The 14,589-nt window shown below is 63.5% G+C and overlaps 1 protein-coding gene across 2 annotated transcripts; it reads left to right on the forward strand.

Moving 5' to 3' along the window:
• The first annotated feature begins 1,919 nt into the window (after window positions 1–1,919).
• Window positions 1,920–14,333, forward strand: CLPTM1L (CLPTM1 like). Of its 2 annotated transcripts, none has more exons than XM_070774890.1 (17): window positions 1,920–2,304; window positions 2,652–2,752; window positions 3,709–3,898; window positions 5,068–5,216; window positions 6,225–6,303; window positions 7,135–7,252; window positions 7,443–7,537; window positions 8,003–8,087; window positions 8,927–9,030; window positions 9,834–9,899; window positions 10,681–10,731; window positions 11,417–11,499; window positions 12,015–12,049; window positions 12,471–12,526; window positions 12,608–12,652; window positions 13,333–13,448; window positions 13,843–14,333. In XM_070774890.1, the coding sequence occupies exons 1-17, from the start codon at window positions 2,143–2,145 to the stop codon at window positions 13,925–13,927; spliced, it is 1,620 nt and encodes a 539-aa protein (XP_070630991.1). In that variant the 5' UTR covers window positions 1,920–2,142; the 3' UTR covers window positions 13,928–14,333. The 2 variants fall into 2 exon arrangements, with proteins under 2 accessions (XP_070630991.1, XP_070630992.1); XM_070774891.1 differs by having other exon boundaries at window positions 1,922–2,304; window positions 5,071–5,216.
• The last annotated feature ends 256 nt before the right edge of the window (window positions 14,334–14,589 follow it).

Genomic DNA, 14,589 nt, shown 5'->3' on the forward strand with positions numbered 1-14,589 from the left:
AGTGTCAGACTTTGTTTTGGGGGGGCTCCAAAATCACTGCAGATGGTGACTGCAGCCATGAAATTAAAAGACGCTTACTCCTTGGAAGGAAAGTTATGACCAACCTAGATAGCATATTCAAAAGCAGAGACATTACTTTGCCAACAAAGGTCCATCTAGTCAAGGCTATGGTTTTTCCAGTGGTCATGTATGGATGTGAGATTTGGACTGTGAAGAAAGCTGAGCACTGAAGAATTGATGCTTTTGAACTGTGGTGTTGGAGAAGACTCTTGAGAGTCCCTTGGACTGCAAGGAGATCCAACCAGTCCATCCTAAAGGGGATCTGCTGAGGCTGAAACTCCAATTCTTTGTCCACCTCATGTGAAGAGTTGACTCATTGGAAAAGACTCTCATGCTGGGAGGGATTGGGGTTAGGAGGAGAAGGGGACGACAGAAGATGAGATGGCTGGATGGCATCACCGACTGAATGGACATGAGTTTGAGTGAACTCTGGGAGTTGGTGATGGACAGGGAGGCCTGTCGTGCTGCGATTCATGGGGTCGGAGAGTCGGACACGACTGAGCAACTGAACTGAATTGAACCGAACCACTTCTGTAAATGGTTAGCAATGTTTTTGATCGTCTGAGACAGAAGGAAAAGAGAGAGAGTAGATGTGAACAGGAACGCAGATGGTACGCTGTCACAGGGAACTGGGCATGGGCAGCTCCAGCGAACCAAGGGTCCTGACTCCACAGGCTCTCAGATGGAAACAGCAAGAACACATGCCCTTCCAGAGGCCATCAGGGCAGCTCTCAACAGGAAAACGTGAGCACCATCAAGCGTGGACACCAGACAAGTTCCCTCCCTCCCTGGAGCCCCAGCTAGACTGTCCCTCCGGCAGGCGGTGGGTTCTAATGGGAGCTCTTGAGGATCAGGTTCAGCCCTTGACGACGGCGGCTCCCAGGACGCAGTGGAGAATGATTTTTTAAAATTTCTTCAATGCTCACATATTGAGATAAAAGAGGTCACTCTGGCTTATACATCAATTCACTTGAATTTGATCCTAACTAAATAAAATGCCCTATTTGTGGTCTATCAAACATACATTGTACACTTGCTTTAATTATTAGAGAGGGACACACTGACCAGAAGGAACGCCCGTGTTAAAAGTAAAGATTAAAAGCCGCTGCTCCTGGGACCCGGATGGGGACCTTCTGTGGTAAGACTCCCTTCCCGGATGCAAGGCCAGGTTGACGCCGTCTGCGTGCTGCCTGTTTTTGTTTGTTTAAACCTGAAAGAAATGTATCCCTGACTTGTTTAACGTTCTTTGCTTTGACAAGATGTAAAACTGTGCTGAAACCACGCTTCTCCGGAGCGGTTTCTCAGAGAAACCTGGGAAGTGGGCCTCCGGCCTGGTTCTCAGTTTGGCTCAAACCAAACCCCTTTCTGATTGTAGACTGTTGTTGGTTCTGACGGGGGCCCCCGCCTCTCTGGAAAGGCTGCGTTCTTCACACGACGCCCATCTGGGGGCTCATGTCTAAAGACAGCGAAAAGAAACACGAAACGGTCGCTGCCTTTCGCGCGCCTATTTTTTTCCGCCTCCGCCTCTCACGTCGTCCACCCAACCCCAGACTCAGGCTGAGGGACCGCGCGCTCTCTCGCGGCTCCACGCCACTCGGCGCCAGCCCTGGGCCAGGTGTCTCGCCCGCTCCTCGGGAGGAGGCGGCGCGCGGCCCGGCCCCCAGCCCCGCAGCCTCCCCTCTGCGAGACAGCCCCCGACCCGCCGGAACCGCGGGGCACGCCGGGAGGACGGCGCGGTGGGTGACGTCACACCGCGCCCCCGACGCAGGCGCGTGCGCGAGGCCGGTGGAACTACCCTTCCCAGGGGGCCACGCGGCGCGCCCACTTCCGGCGGACGGTGCGGGGCCCGGAAGCGGCGCGGCGGCGAATCCAGCGGCGACAGGTCGGCGGCGGCGGCAGCGGCGGCGGCGAGCATGCGGGGCAGCCGGCTGCCCGCGGCGCGCGGTGCGTTCGTTCCTCGGCGGTGGCGGCGGCGCGCGGCGGCTCTCGCGTGAGCGGCGGCGGCCGGAGCGTCCGGCAGGGCGCCGGGCGGGCGGAGTGCCCGCGTCTGCGAGGCGGCCCGCCGGGCCCGGCGGCGGCGCCATGTGGAGCGGCCGGAGCTCCTTCACCAGCCTGGTCGTGGGCGTGTTCGTGGTGTACGTGGTGCACACCTGCTGGGTCATGTACGGCATCGTCTACACCCGCCCGTGCTCCGGCCACGGCCGCTGCATCCAGCCCTACCTGGCTCAGAGGCCCAAGCTGCAGGTGAGCGCCTGCCCCCCGCCCGACCTCCACCCTCGGGCCGGGCGGGCCGAGCCGGGCGCCAGACTCTGACCCAGGTGAGGCCGCCTCCCAGCCCCGAGCCCCGACGACCCTCGGCCCGCAGCTGGCCCCTGTGCCCCGCCCCGTCCAGCGGCCAGCCTCAGGCTCCAGCAGGTGTCCCTCTGTGGCAGGCCTGGCCCTCACAGCCATCGTGTCACCGCCGAGTCCTGTCCCCTGAGGAACGGCAGGCACCTTCCCTGCAGCGGCCGCTCAGGTCTTCCTCTGTCAGCGCCCTGCGCTTTCTGCCAGGGCCCTCGCAGGCTTGATTTTCTTGACGGTCCTTTTTCCAGCTCAGTGTGTATACCACCACGCGGTCTAACCTGGGCTCTGAGAACAACGTGGATCTGGTCTTGAACGTGGAGGACTTTGACGTGGAGTCCAAATTTGAAAGGTACGGATGTGGGCAAGGTGACAGGCAAGCCCCGTGGCCATTGAGATTGTTGAAGAGTCAGTGTGTGTGTGTGTGAGAGAGAGAGAGAGAGAGTGAGTGTCAGAGAAGTGCACCGCAGAGAAGTGGCGTTACCGACCCTCTCGTGCACGGTGGAGTGTTTCAGCTGCAAACGTGTGAAACGTAGGCAGCAAACTTCGTTTCAGTTGAAAGGACCAGCTTTGTCACTTAGGAAGTAGCTCACCCAGCTTCTAACAGTTGTGGGATGCAGCTCGGCCGTGGGGAGTTTCCGGAGGCGTGGGGATGGGTGCAGACGACCTGCTGAACAGAGCTTACGCAGTTCCGACAGAAAAACTTGTGTTTTCCCAACAGAAGGGATTCAGTTCTGTTATCTAGAAGGGAAAAGAGAAGGATGGACGGAAGAATTTAGCAGAAGATCAAAATTAAGTGAAGTGTAGCTACAGAAAAGAGCAAGCAGTGTAAATATGGAAGTATGTAGTGCGGCTTTTTAAAGCTGCATGTAACTGATGATTCTAGGTTTTTAAGTTTGAAGAAATGTAATTTTAAAAGTGATGTGCTCATCACGAGCCCTCCTCTTCCGTCTTTGTTGTCTGGGAGGCGTCAAGATGAGTACTGGGGTGTGTGACTCGGCAGAGCCCGAGTCCTGTGGGAGAGCTGCTGTGGGGATGGGGTGGGTCACGCGTGCCTGGGGCTGGCCTGCGACCTTAGCGGAGGGGATGCAGGCTTTGCAGCAGCTGCCCGTGCCCTCAGAGTGCGTTGCGTAAACGTACATTCGGGACTCCAGTGACATCTAGGCAGGTGGGTTTCACTCTTAGTACTTCTCAGCCGACAGTAATCGGTTTGGGTTCAAAACGGCATTTTCTGTGGACGTGCTCGCGTGGGCTCCACTTCCCCAGAACAAAACGCTTACGGCGTTGTCGTCGGTTATGTGGTTTCAGGACAGTCAACGTCTCTGTCCCCAAGAAAACGAGGAACAATGGCACGCTGTACGCCTACGTCTTCCTCCACCACGCCGGCGTCCTGCCCTGGAATGATGCGAAGCAGGTGCACCTGGTGAGCCCGCTAACCACCTACATGGTCCCCAGGCCGGAGGAGGTCAGCCTGCTCGCCGGGGGACCCGCGGCACAGGTGAGCGGGCCAGCGGGAGGCAGCCTGCTGGCCCCTGGGGTCCACACGCGTCTGCACGTGCCGTTATCTGTGTTGAGTTAGTGGTGCGCAGTCTGAGTGTTCGGTGACTTCCTTCACCTGGATTCCTTCTCAGGTCACCGGGCCTCTGAGCCCTGGGAGTGTGTGTGCAGGGCAGAGAGTTGGTGCGGGGTGGCCCACCTCAGCTACGGTCAGACTTGGAGCTGGTGACGCTGTGCTGGGGCAGGACAAGGCAGTGCTGGGGCGTTGATTCTAAGGATGTGACCTAAATTAGGAGAAAGGCAGGAGTACAAAGTGTGGCTCGTACGCCTAGAAAACCACACGTTCAGGGAAGGCTGGTGGGCACACTCTTGGCCGTGACCGCAGGGGAGGACAGAACAGAGGTAGCCTGGTGTTCGGGGCCGTGTGCCCTGGAAGGAGAGCCCTTCACGGCCAGGGGCGGCAGCTCTCCGGGAGGTGTGCACGTCGTCTTCTCTGTGTCCTTGGAAAGGCCCTGGGTTCCCGTCCCGTGCAGACCGCACAGCACTGCCTCAGGGCCTTCCTGGGGGCCTGCGGAGGGTGGAGGGTGGAGGGCGGCTCTGGATCGTGCGGGTGCTGAGTCAGCGTCAGCTGTTGCTGCTTCTGGGAAGACGGCTCTGGTGTCACCGCTAGAGCTGAACTGGAGCTGGAGGGCGGAGATAAATAGAGCGTCGCTGTCTGTTCACGGGGCTGCTCAGGTCCAACGTTAAGGTCTTCCCGTCAGGAAGGGTTTGTTCTGAATTTAGTGGATTTAGGCTTGTTGCCCAGGCGCGGACAGACCCCTTCCAGAAGGCTGGGCAGAGCTGCTTTAGAAGCGTCTCAGTTCAGGCTCCTTGCAGGCTGCAGGGCTCTTACCTCCAGACTGCCCCCGCTTCCTGTGACTGTTCAGGGCTCGGCCTTCCTGGGGCAGGAGTCCGTGAGACCCAGGATCACGAGCTCTGGAACAGCAGGCCTTCGGCTTCTGCCATGAGCAGGCTGTGGGGAGTGAGGGTCTGGGCGAGGGCCGCCAGGGTCCCTCTCGGGCCGGCTCGGGGCTGCATTCTCTCCCAGGTAAGGGTTCCGCACCCCGCCCCCGAGACCCACTGGGCCTGCCCCTCCCGGCCTCTCCTTGCTGAGTCAGCGCTCATGTTCAGCAGCAGATCGAGGCCGAGAAGAGGCCGACGAGTGCCCTGGATGAGCCCGTTTCTCACTGGAGGCCCAGGCTGACCCTAAACGTGATGGTGGACAACTTCGTCTTTGACGGGGCCTCCTTGCCTGCGGACGTGCAGCGCTACATGAAGATGTAGGTGCCGCTGAGGCCCCGGGGCAGGCCCGCTGCAGGTCCCGCGCCCAGCTTGAGCACCACTCGTGCACTCCCTGAGCGGACAGCAGAGGGTGGATCTGGTGGGTGGGGGAGCCCCCGGGATCGTGGCCAGCCACAGTCCAGGAGCAGATGGGCTGCACCTGCACCCCTGAGACCTCCGTAGTAGGGAGCCGGGGGCTGCCTGGAGTGCCCCGGCCATCCTGCCTCTTGGAGGTCTCGCTGATCACAGCTGCCACCACGACCAGGAGGGAAGAAGGGAACAGCGGGTGTTTTCTCAGAGGGACAGTGGGGAACCTGGTTGGGCCGAGTCACCCTGCACCCTCGAGGCAATCCCCTGTCTGTGTCCCGCGACCTCACACGCCACTCCCTCAGCTTAAATGCTGGTTGTTAGGTCACCCTCTCTCCATCACTTGCCATCAGAAGCATAACCGTTGAAGCCGGCTTAGGGCACCCTGCCCTAACCCCGACTCTGGCCCAGTCCCAGGTCGACACGTAGCTCCCGGAAACGCGGATGAGAATTGTCGCCTCCCACACTTCTCAGCGGCCCCTCTGGTGCGCTCACGGCACTCTGCCTTCTGTCAAGTTCTCATTTTTTAATGCTGGGTGCGTTCGTAGTTGGGAGCGTGAGGGCCGCGGGGCGCGAGGCCCCTGCCCGCCCCCTCCCAAGCCTGTGGCCCTCACGTCTCGCTGCACCCCGGACACTCATGTGGGCGCACGCACAGCCCCTCGTTCTGTGTCCTGAATGGCGTCCCGCTGAGCGCCCGGTGCCCAGCCTCACTGCGTTTTCCAGTGGCAGCTGTGAGGGGGGAACGTGGCGCACGGGCCCCTCCGCTCCCCGTGGGAATGCGCGTCCTGGGCCTGCTGGCACCCAGAAGCGCTGGGGTCGCGGTTGGGGGAGCGGTCTGTGAGGTAGACCCAGCATCTTGGGGTTTCTGTCCTCCTGGGTGCGGGAGCCCCCCAGTGACCTGGAGACGGCTCTGCCCCCAGGATCCAGCTGGGGAAGACGGTGCAGTACCTGCCCATCCTGTTCATTGACCAGCTGAGCAACCGTGTCAAGGACCTCATGGTGAGTTGGCTGCTGCCGCCGACCCCAGCATAGCCTGCATACTGTGGGCAGCGGGTCCCACCCGTGATGAGCACGGAGCCCTGGGAGGGCTGCTTATCCCTCAAGTGGCTGTGGCCATGGCTCCACGGGGGCCCGGGATTCTGGTGGGGAGGCATCTGGAGCAGAGCCTGCCTCTTCCAGGCTGGCGCCCGGTCACCTGCGCCCCCGGGGTGGGCTGGGCTGGCAGCAGCACTAACAGCTGACGCCTGAGGTTGCTTACCGCCGCAGGCACCGTGCTGGGCACCTCGCAGCACCCAAACCGCTGTGTCACCGTGTCTCCGACCTGCAGGGCCTCACTTAGGGTCAGGGAGGTGCTCTCTCCACGGAGGCCTGCTGCTTAGCGTCTCTGGGCAGAGCTCAGCTATGGGGGCCGCAGGGTCGGGTGTCATGGGACACCTCCCCTCCACACACAGTCACACGTCAATTCCAAGTGTCCTCGAGGGTCCTATTGAGGGGCCACCCCTCCCTGCAGCTCCCGCCGCCCCCGTGAGTGTGGCTGCCCCGCCGTGTTCTTCTCAGGGCAGCCTTGGCATCTGGTCCCCGGGCAGGGGCTCAGACTCCCGTGGGCCTCTGCTCGACTCAGCTGCCAACGTGGGTCCCCGCGCCTGCCCAGGAGGCGCCAGCGCCGGGGCTGTGGTCACAAGAGACACATAGGGTTCATTTGATGGAGAGGAGCTTGAGGAATGAGGACTTCCTGGAGGAGGTGCCTGCAGGTCACCAGAGGACGGTGTGGTGCCGGGCCCACGGGGTCCCAGCCTGGCGCAGGGACGGACCGCCACCGCTCCCCCGCAGGTCATCAACCGCTCCAGCACTGAGCTGCCGCTCACCGTGTCCTACGACAAGATCTCGCTGGGGCGGCTGCGCTTCTGGATCCACATGCAGGACGCCGTGTACTCACTGCAGCAGTTCGGTGAGGCCGCCGGGCGTGCCCCGGGAGTGGGGAGTCGGGGGAGCCCGGCACTCGGCGCCCGTCCGCCCGTGAGGCTGTCCCTCTTGGGCCCTGTGGGGTCCGAGGAGCTCCTTTGCAGACGAGGTGACCCCTCGGGGCTCTGTAGCATGGGTCCATGTCGCCCCTCACTCGGGTCCTCGGTCCCCTTCAGGATTCTCAGAAAAAGATGCTGACGAAGTAAAGGGGATCTTTGTCGACACCAACTTGTATTTCTTGGCGCTGACCTTCTTCGTGGCTGCATTTCACGTGAGTGCTCCTGGTTTTCCAGTGCAGCCTCCTCTCTCCCCGCCCCGCAGGAGAGGGGTCTACACTCAGGCTTAACTAGCTGAAGGGCTAGGTTTCGTCTGTTTGGAGCCGTTTTGAAAACAAATCAAAATGAGGTTAGCAAAATAGGTGTTGCCTTGTGTGAGGTCTGGCACGGTGATTCCAAGAGTTACGGTCGGGTCCTGCCGGGAGGGTCCCCGTTAGACGCAGTGGCTGGCGACTGCCAGAAAAGCCTGCATGGAGCTGTGCTCAGGGCAGAGGGCGGGGGTGAGGCCCGGCTCCCGGCTGTAACAGTGGGTCCACAGGCCAGGGCACCGGCCACCAGAGAAGCTAGAACTTGGCAGGGCCGCGCTGGGGCTGGGGTCTCCCTGAGTGGACAGTGTCTCCAGTCGAGCCCGTGCTCGCCCACACAGCATGGGGGCTCATTGCTGTCCTGTCCTCTTCCAGCTACTTTTTGATTTCCTGGCGTTTAAAAACGACATCAGCTTCTGGAAGAAGAAGAAGAGCATGATCGGCATGTCCACCAAAGCAGGTAGTGGCTCGGGACTCGCTCGTGTCCTCCCGCTGGGCCACGTGGGCGGGTGATGAGCTCACTTTGACGCCCACAGGGGTCTTCGCCCGGGACCCACGCGGCTCTTGCTTGGGACGGGCTTTTAGGTCCCCGTGAGAGCAGCCTGGGAGGGTGAGGGCAGCCTCCTGGCCGTGGGGAGCACCCCGTACACCTGGGGCAGGGGGCTCGGGGGCCGGTTCTCGGCACTCGTCTGCATGGGCTCGTGGTCCCGCGGGCCGCCAGGCTGGCTTCCCAGCAGGAGGTGGCTCTTCAGCTCCCGTGGAGTCACTCTGAGGGCGGGGCCTGGGGTGCTTGGGTGGCCCCTGCGTCCAGGTCCCAGGTCTCGGGGTCTTCTGTCCTCGCTTCTGACTTACTCGGAGGGGAGGACCCCTCTGAGGCCCTCCGCTGGCCTCTGCTGTTGTGGTGTGAGCAGCGTTTGTGGGGCCTGGGGCCTGCGTTCCTGGCAGGCATTGCCCTGCAGGGGACATTCCCACAGCCATGGTGGCTCCTGAGTCTCCGCTGGGAAGACAGGCCCAGCTCCGGCGCAGGGTCCCCATCAGGAACCGTGTCCCCCGCATCCCGTCCGTGCGTCATGTCAGTGCGTGTGGCTCACACACGTCCTGGCTGACGTGGCTTTCTGTTGGGTCCCAGCCTTTCATGGCTCCACGGCTCCCTTTCAGTGGGCAGAGGGGAGACGCGCTTGAAGGTGCTGGTACCCCGGGGCTGAGTGCCTGTGTGCACGTGTGTGCACCTGTGTGGGTGTGCGTGGGGTGCAGCTGGCTGGCCCCACCCTGCACTCAGCCCCGCCCGCCCGTCCCCAGTGCTCTGGCGCTGCTTCAGCACCGTGGTCATCTTCCTGTTCCTGCTGGACGAGCAGACGAGCCTCCTGGTGCTGGTGCCCGCGGGCATTGGAGCCGCCATCGAGGTGAGTGGCCCACCTGGGCGTTGATCTGCGTGTTGCCTCAGAGGTCGTGGGGCCCAGGTGCTCATCGTGGGTCGGGACTGGCGTCTGCCTGGGGACTGGCCGGCCTGGCTAGGGCAAGGGCGCCGCTGCCTGGCTCCAGTGGAGCTTCACACAGCCCTGTGTGTCTCCACCTGGACGCTTCCTTGTCCTGTCCGCCCGCGAGATGTGGTAGCTCGGTGGGTGGACCCCGTGGCTGTCGCTGAACTGATGCTGTGTGGAGCAGGATGGGTAATGGGCGATGTGGGAATGATGGGCCAGGATGCCCTCTCTCTGGAGTCCAGGGCCCCTTGGGCCTCCGGCACCACCCTCACCAGGACCCTCAGAGTGGTTTTGTTCAGGCCTTTGCCTGTGGGCACCCCTTGGGAAGTGCTGTCTGGGCCCTCCCGCAGCCACAAGTCATGTGGACACCGACTTCACTGTTGTGCTGGCCCCACCTCAGTGGGACGACCACCTGGAGACACCCAGCCGTGGCAGGACACGGGACTCTGTGCTGCCTGGGGGGCTGGAAGAAGGTGCCAGGGCAAGTCTGGAGGTGGTGGGGGTGGCCAGGCACAGGTGAACTAGGTGGGGATTGGTGGTCCCCAAGGGCGGACAGGCTGGGTCTGTGCTGGAGACGGGCGTTGGTCAGGGGCCCGCCGAGTGGTCAGGCTGAGCTGGGGTGCAGCGGGGCATGAGTGGCCCGTGTCCTGATCGGTCACCGTCCAAGCAGCAGGCCGTGGCTTCTTCTGGGTCCTGGAACCTCAGGTGTGGTTTTCCTTTCTCAGCTGTGGAAAGTGAAAAAGGCCTTGAAGATGACCGTCATCTGGAGAGGCCTGTGGCCCACATTTCAGGTAGGGGATGCCCCCCCATGTCCTCTCGGGGACCTGTCACTTCGTCCTGTCGCAGCCCACCTGTGGGACAGGCCAGCCGCTGCATGCGTCCCTTGGCTGCACCCCACCACGTACAGTCCTGAGGGCGGGTGACCGTCTCATGGTCACCTGTAGGCCCGCGGGGACACGCAGGGGTGTCTTGGTGTGGGCGGGGCAGCTCACCCCTCTGCAGCTCTGCCCTCAAGCCCCCTGGGCTCTGATTCCCCTGGGATCCCCCGTCCCCAGCCGTAGGAGCAGCAACCCCCCACCCCACGACCAGGCGGGACGCTGGTTGTCCCATCTCAAGTGCAGCCTCCCGCAGGGTGGGGTCCTGCCCTGACCACACCCTGAGGGGCTCTCCGGTGTCGAGCTTCCTGGGGCGGCAGTGGGAGGTGACGGCCGGGCGGCTGCTCCGCTTCGTGTGGCGGGCCTCACGTGCAGACCCCTGGGACTGAGGGTGCAGGCGTGCAGGTCAAGGGCGGGTCACACGGCGTGGTGCAGCTCGTGGTCCGCGTCACCCCACGCGTCTGCCCTGGCTGAGGGGGAGCAGGGCGTTTACTGAAAGCCTAGCGGGACGGGGGCAGGAAGCGGCCGTGCCGCATGACGTCTGGGTTGACGGGCCTGCCACGGCCTCGCGTCCCGGGCGGTGCGCTCAGGGCTGCCGTGCCTGGCCGGGGGTTCCTCCCGCTCAGCCCGCAGCCAGGCTGAGCCCGGGCGCCAACCTGGCCCCTGGGGTGACGTGCTTGTGTGGACTCCTTTGCAGTTTGGCACTTACAGTGAGTCTGAGCGGAGGACAGAGGAGTACGACGCCCAGGTGAGCGGCGGCGCAGCGTGCTCACCCGCAGGCACGGGCCGGGCTGTGGCTGCCCGGGAGGAGGCCCATCCTGGGTGTGGGACCCGCCCGCCTTAACCGCGACCCTGGGAAGCTGCCTGCTGGTCTTCTGACCCAGGAGGGGGCGCTGGGGGCTCCCGGGTCCCAGTCCTGTGGGTGCCTGCTCCACGTGCTGTCCTGTTGGGAGGCGTCTTCCTGCTCGTGGGCGCCCGTGGGGCTGTGAGCCGGGCCTGTGGGCGCCCGTGGGGCTGTGAGCCAGGCCCGCTCCGCGCCGTGGGGCGCCCCCTCCCGCGTGGTTCTCGGGTTGGTTCACACGTTCCTCGTGCAGGGATTTTGTGTTCTGGTTTCACGGGCGTCGGCCGCATCCCAGTCTTCATCGGGTTTTGGTAAAGCCCAGATGGGAATCGAGGACCCCTTTTTTCAGAGTCCTTTGCTGGACGTCTGGTCCCCCGCCTGCCCCCAGTCACGCTGAGTCTGGCTGTGTGTCAGGGCCGGCGTGGATCCATCACGCGTTCGTGGCGGATGTCCTGTGGGCAGATGCTTGCCAGCTTGTATCCTCCACGCAGCCCAGCTTTGCTGCCCTGGACGTCCTGCCACTGTGCCCTCTGGTCTGTGGGTCTAGGCGGCTCGGAGGACGGGCCCTGACTGGGCACCTTCTGTCCCCCAGGCCATGAAGTACCTGTCTTACCTGCTCTACCCTCTCTGCATCGGGGGTGCCATCTACTCACTGCTCAACATCAAGTACAAGAGGTGAGAGCACCCTGCTGACGGCCGCGGGTCCAGCGCAGCTTCGCCCTCAGCCTGGGTCCTGGCTGCCCGTTGCTGGCCCCTCGCGGCCATCTGGTCCCAGCAGGCTGGGGAGCACTTGTGGGAGCAGACTCACTGCTGGCCACACAGCCCGCGTCCAGAGGGGCAGGGGCCTCTGCACTGTCGTGGCCCCATCCTCCCAGCACGGGCGACCCCCAGCGGCACCGGTGTGCGGGCCAGGCTCAGGGCCGCCCCCAGGCTGCGTGGTTCTGTCCCACTGGAGGTCGTCAGGGGAAGTGTGTCAGTGCCCAGTCTCTGCCGTCCCCTCGGTGGGGGCTCCAGGTGCCGGGTCTCTGCTGTCCCCTCGGTGGGGGCTCTAAGGAGCCCACCGTCCACGCAGGTGGCCCGGGCTAGCCCGCCAAGAGCAGCCCCTGCTGCGGCCCCGGCACTGGAGGGGCCAGGGGGGCCTCGGTCACGACAGGCCGAGCGGCGCCCCCGTCACTGCCCTTGCCTTCCAGCTGGTATTCCTGGTTGATCAACAGCTTTGTCAACGGTGAGTCTCCCATCCTGGCAGCAGCGTTTGTAGCGGGTCACATCGTCCACCTGCCGCCTGGCCTAGTGCGGCGAGAGGTGCCCTGTCCGGCCCTGCCTGCCACTCCCTGCGTCCCCCTTGCTGGGCCTCTGGGGTCAGCTGTGGCACCATGTTCTCGTGGGTAGTCGGTGCGGCACCGCAGCCCCCGCCCCATGTCCGGGGCAGCTCGGCCCTCGGCTTGTCCAGACGGTGAGCTGCTGCTTGCCGGCCGCCGGGCCCAGCTCGGCGCGTTCACCGGGCGTGGGAGGGGCCCGTCTCGGCCCCGGGCAGGAGGCGGTGGGTAACGGCAGGCAGAGCTCCCAGGCGTCCGGAGTCGGTAGCTCCGATGCCCGGCGGCAGGGGCAGCATCCCGGCCCGTGCCTCCACACCCGTGTCTCCCCAGGGGTCTATGCGTTCGGCTTCCTGTTCATGCTGCCCCAGCTCTTCGTGAACTACAAGGTAAGAGGCGCGCCCCCTGACCCGTGGGCCCCGCGCCCCTGGGCCGCCCAGCCCTGACGCGCCCCGTCTCCTTGTCCCCAGATGAAGTCAGTGGCCCACCTGCCCTGGAAGGCCTTCACCTACAAGGTCAGTGTGTCGCCTGCACGGGGCCCTTGGGCACTGTCCCTCGTGGCCGGGTCGTGTCAGCCGTGCTTCTGTGCAGGGGCACTGGGGGTCCAGGCTGGGGGTTCTCCTTCAAGCACAGAGCCCCGCGGTGGCCCTGGAAGCCCGGGGTCCCTGCCCCAGCCCCACAGACGGTCTCCCGAGGGACAGCCCTGCTGTTTCCTGGCACCACACGTCCTACAGCAGGCGGATGCTCTTGACCCGCTGGCTGGCGTCGGGTGCTGGGTCCCTGCCCACCAGACAGCGGCTCCAGTGGTCCCAGGCCCAAGCTGGCCATGGGCTCTTGGGCATGTCGTGGCCCGGCCACGTGCAGAGGCTGGCGCCGCGTGACCCTCCAGTGACCGTGAACTAGAGCGTGCCAGGTCGGGCGTGGGGATGGTCAGAGCTGCCTTCTGCTTTGGATCTGCACGGGGATTCTATGCAGACGGCTCCGTAATCCCACCACCACTCCTGGGCGGTGCTTCTCCATCCTGTTTGCGGAGGGCTGGCGGGACGCCCGGCCGTGGGGTCTGTGCCAGGGTCACCCTGGGCCCAGGACCCCTGCTGCTCCCCGTTGTGGTGGCGCTCAGGTCACTGGGTGGTGAGTGCCCACGGGTGACCGCGTGCCCGGGGGGCTCTGGTCTCACGGCCCCGCCCGCCTGCAGGCCTTTAACACCTTCATCGACGACGTGTTCGCCTTTATCATCACCATGCCCACCTCGCACCGGCTGGCCTGCTTCCGGGATGACGTGGTGTTCCTCGTGTACCTGTACCAGCGGTGGTGAGTGTGGCCCCGTCCTGCTCCTGTAGGGGAGGCGCTGGCAGGTGGGGCCTCGGGGCCTGGCGCCCTGTGCAGGAGCACTGCTGTCTGTCTGACTGCCCCACGAGCACGTCGCTCCCCTGCTCAGCAGAGCGTGAGGCGGGCCACGGCCCTGCTCTGCATGCATGCACCCAGGCTCTGGCCCCCACCTCGGCATGGGTGCAGCTGTCAGCGGCGGCCTCAGGAGCAGAGGTCTGGCCTGACCGTCCTAAGAACGTCGAGAGGGCACAAGGCAAACCCGCGCCGGTCTCTCCCACGGGGACTGACTATCCGAGTCCTGGCTCTCATTCACCCAGGACATGCGTGTTCGCGCTTGTGTGCCAGCCAGCCTGACTCACACGTGGTCTCGTTGCAGGCTTTATCCCGTGGATAAGAGTAGAGTGAACGAGTTTGGGGAGTCCTACGAGGACACCCCCCAGCGGAAGCCCCACACAGACTGAGGCGCTCAGGGCACCGCTGCAGAGGGTGGCGGCCCACGTGGGCCTCCCATATCACAGCCTCTACGTTGCCAAACCCCCGAGTGTCCCTCACGGCCTCGGGTGCCTCCACGTCGTGTCCGCGGTGCCGACAGCGCTGATGACGCCGCCCGCACGGACGTCCGTCCTGGTCGCCGGGTCCGGGAGCGTCTGGTGCCCGTGGGTGCTGGGCCGCTCCTGTGGGGTCCCCACCCTGGATTCCGTCTCCTGGGGTCTGTGGGTGCTCCTCACGGGGATTTCACATGCCTCCTTGAATCCATTCCGTGTAGACTCTGGGATCAAACGGCTTTTTTCCTTTTCATTTAAATTTGACTATTTTACAGCTTAATGTACGTATGTTTCTATTTTAAAATAAATTTCTCTGGCTGTACACTCTTCTTGGGCTGACATGACGTAGGTTTCAGATAGTGGCGTTTATCCCATTCCCAGAAGCGAATGCACGATGGGGTGTGTGTGTGTGTGTGGGTGTGTGTAAACAGGAGAAGATTTCAGGAAGCTCGGACCACAAGTAGTCTCACGTGTCTGCGTCTCGTTTTGAAGCTGAGTCATCGCAGTGTCCTGGGGGTCACTAGACGAGTTTTGTTAGAGAAACGCCCTAGGGCTCGCAGAGGGAGGAGCAGGGCGGG

The sequence above is a fragment of the Bos indicus genome, chromosome 20 (assembly GCF_029378745.1).
Source record: "Bos indicus isolate NIAB-ARS_2022 breed Sahiwal x Tharparkar chromosome 20, NIAB-ARS_B.indTharparkar_mat_pri_1.0, whole genome shotgun sequence".
Lineage (NCBI taxonomy): Eukaryota > Metazoa > Chordata > Mammalia > Artiodactyla > Bovidae > Bos > Bos indicus.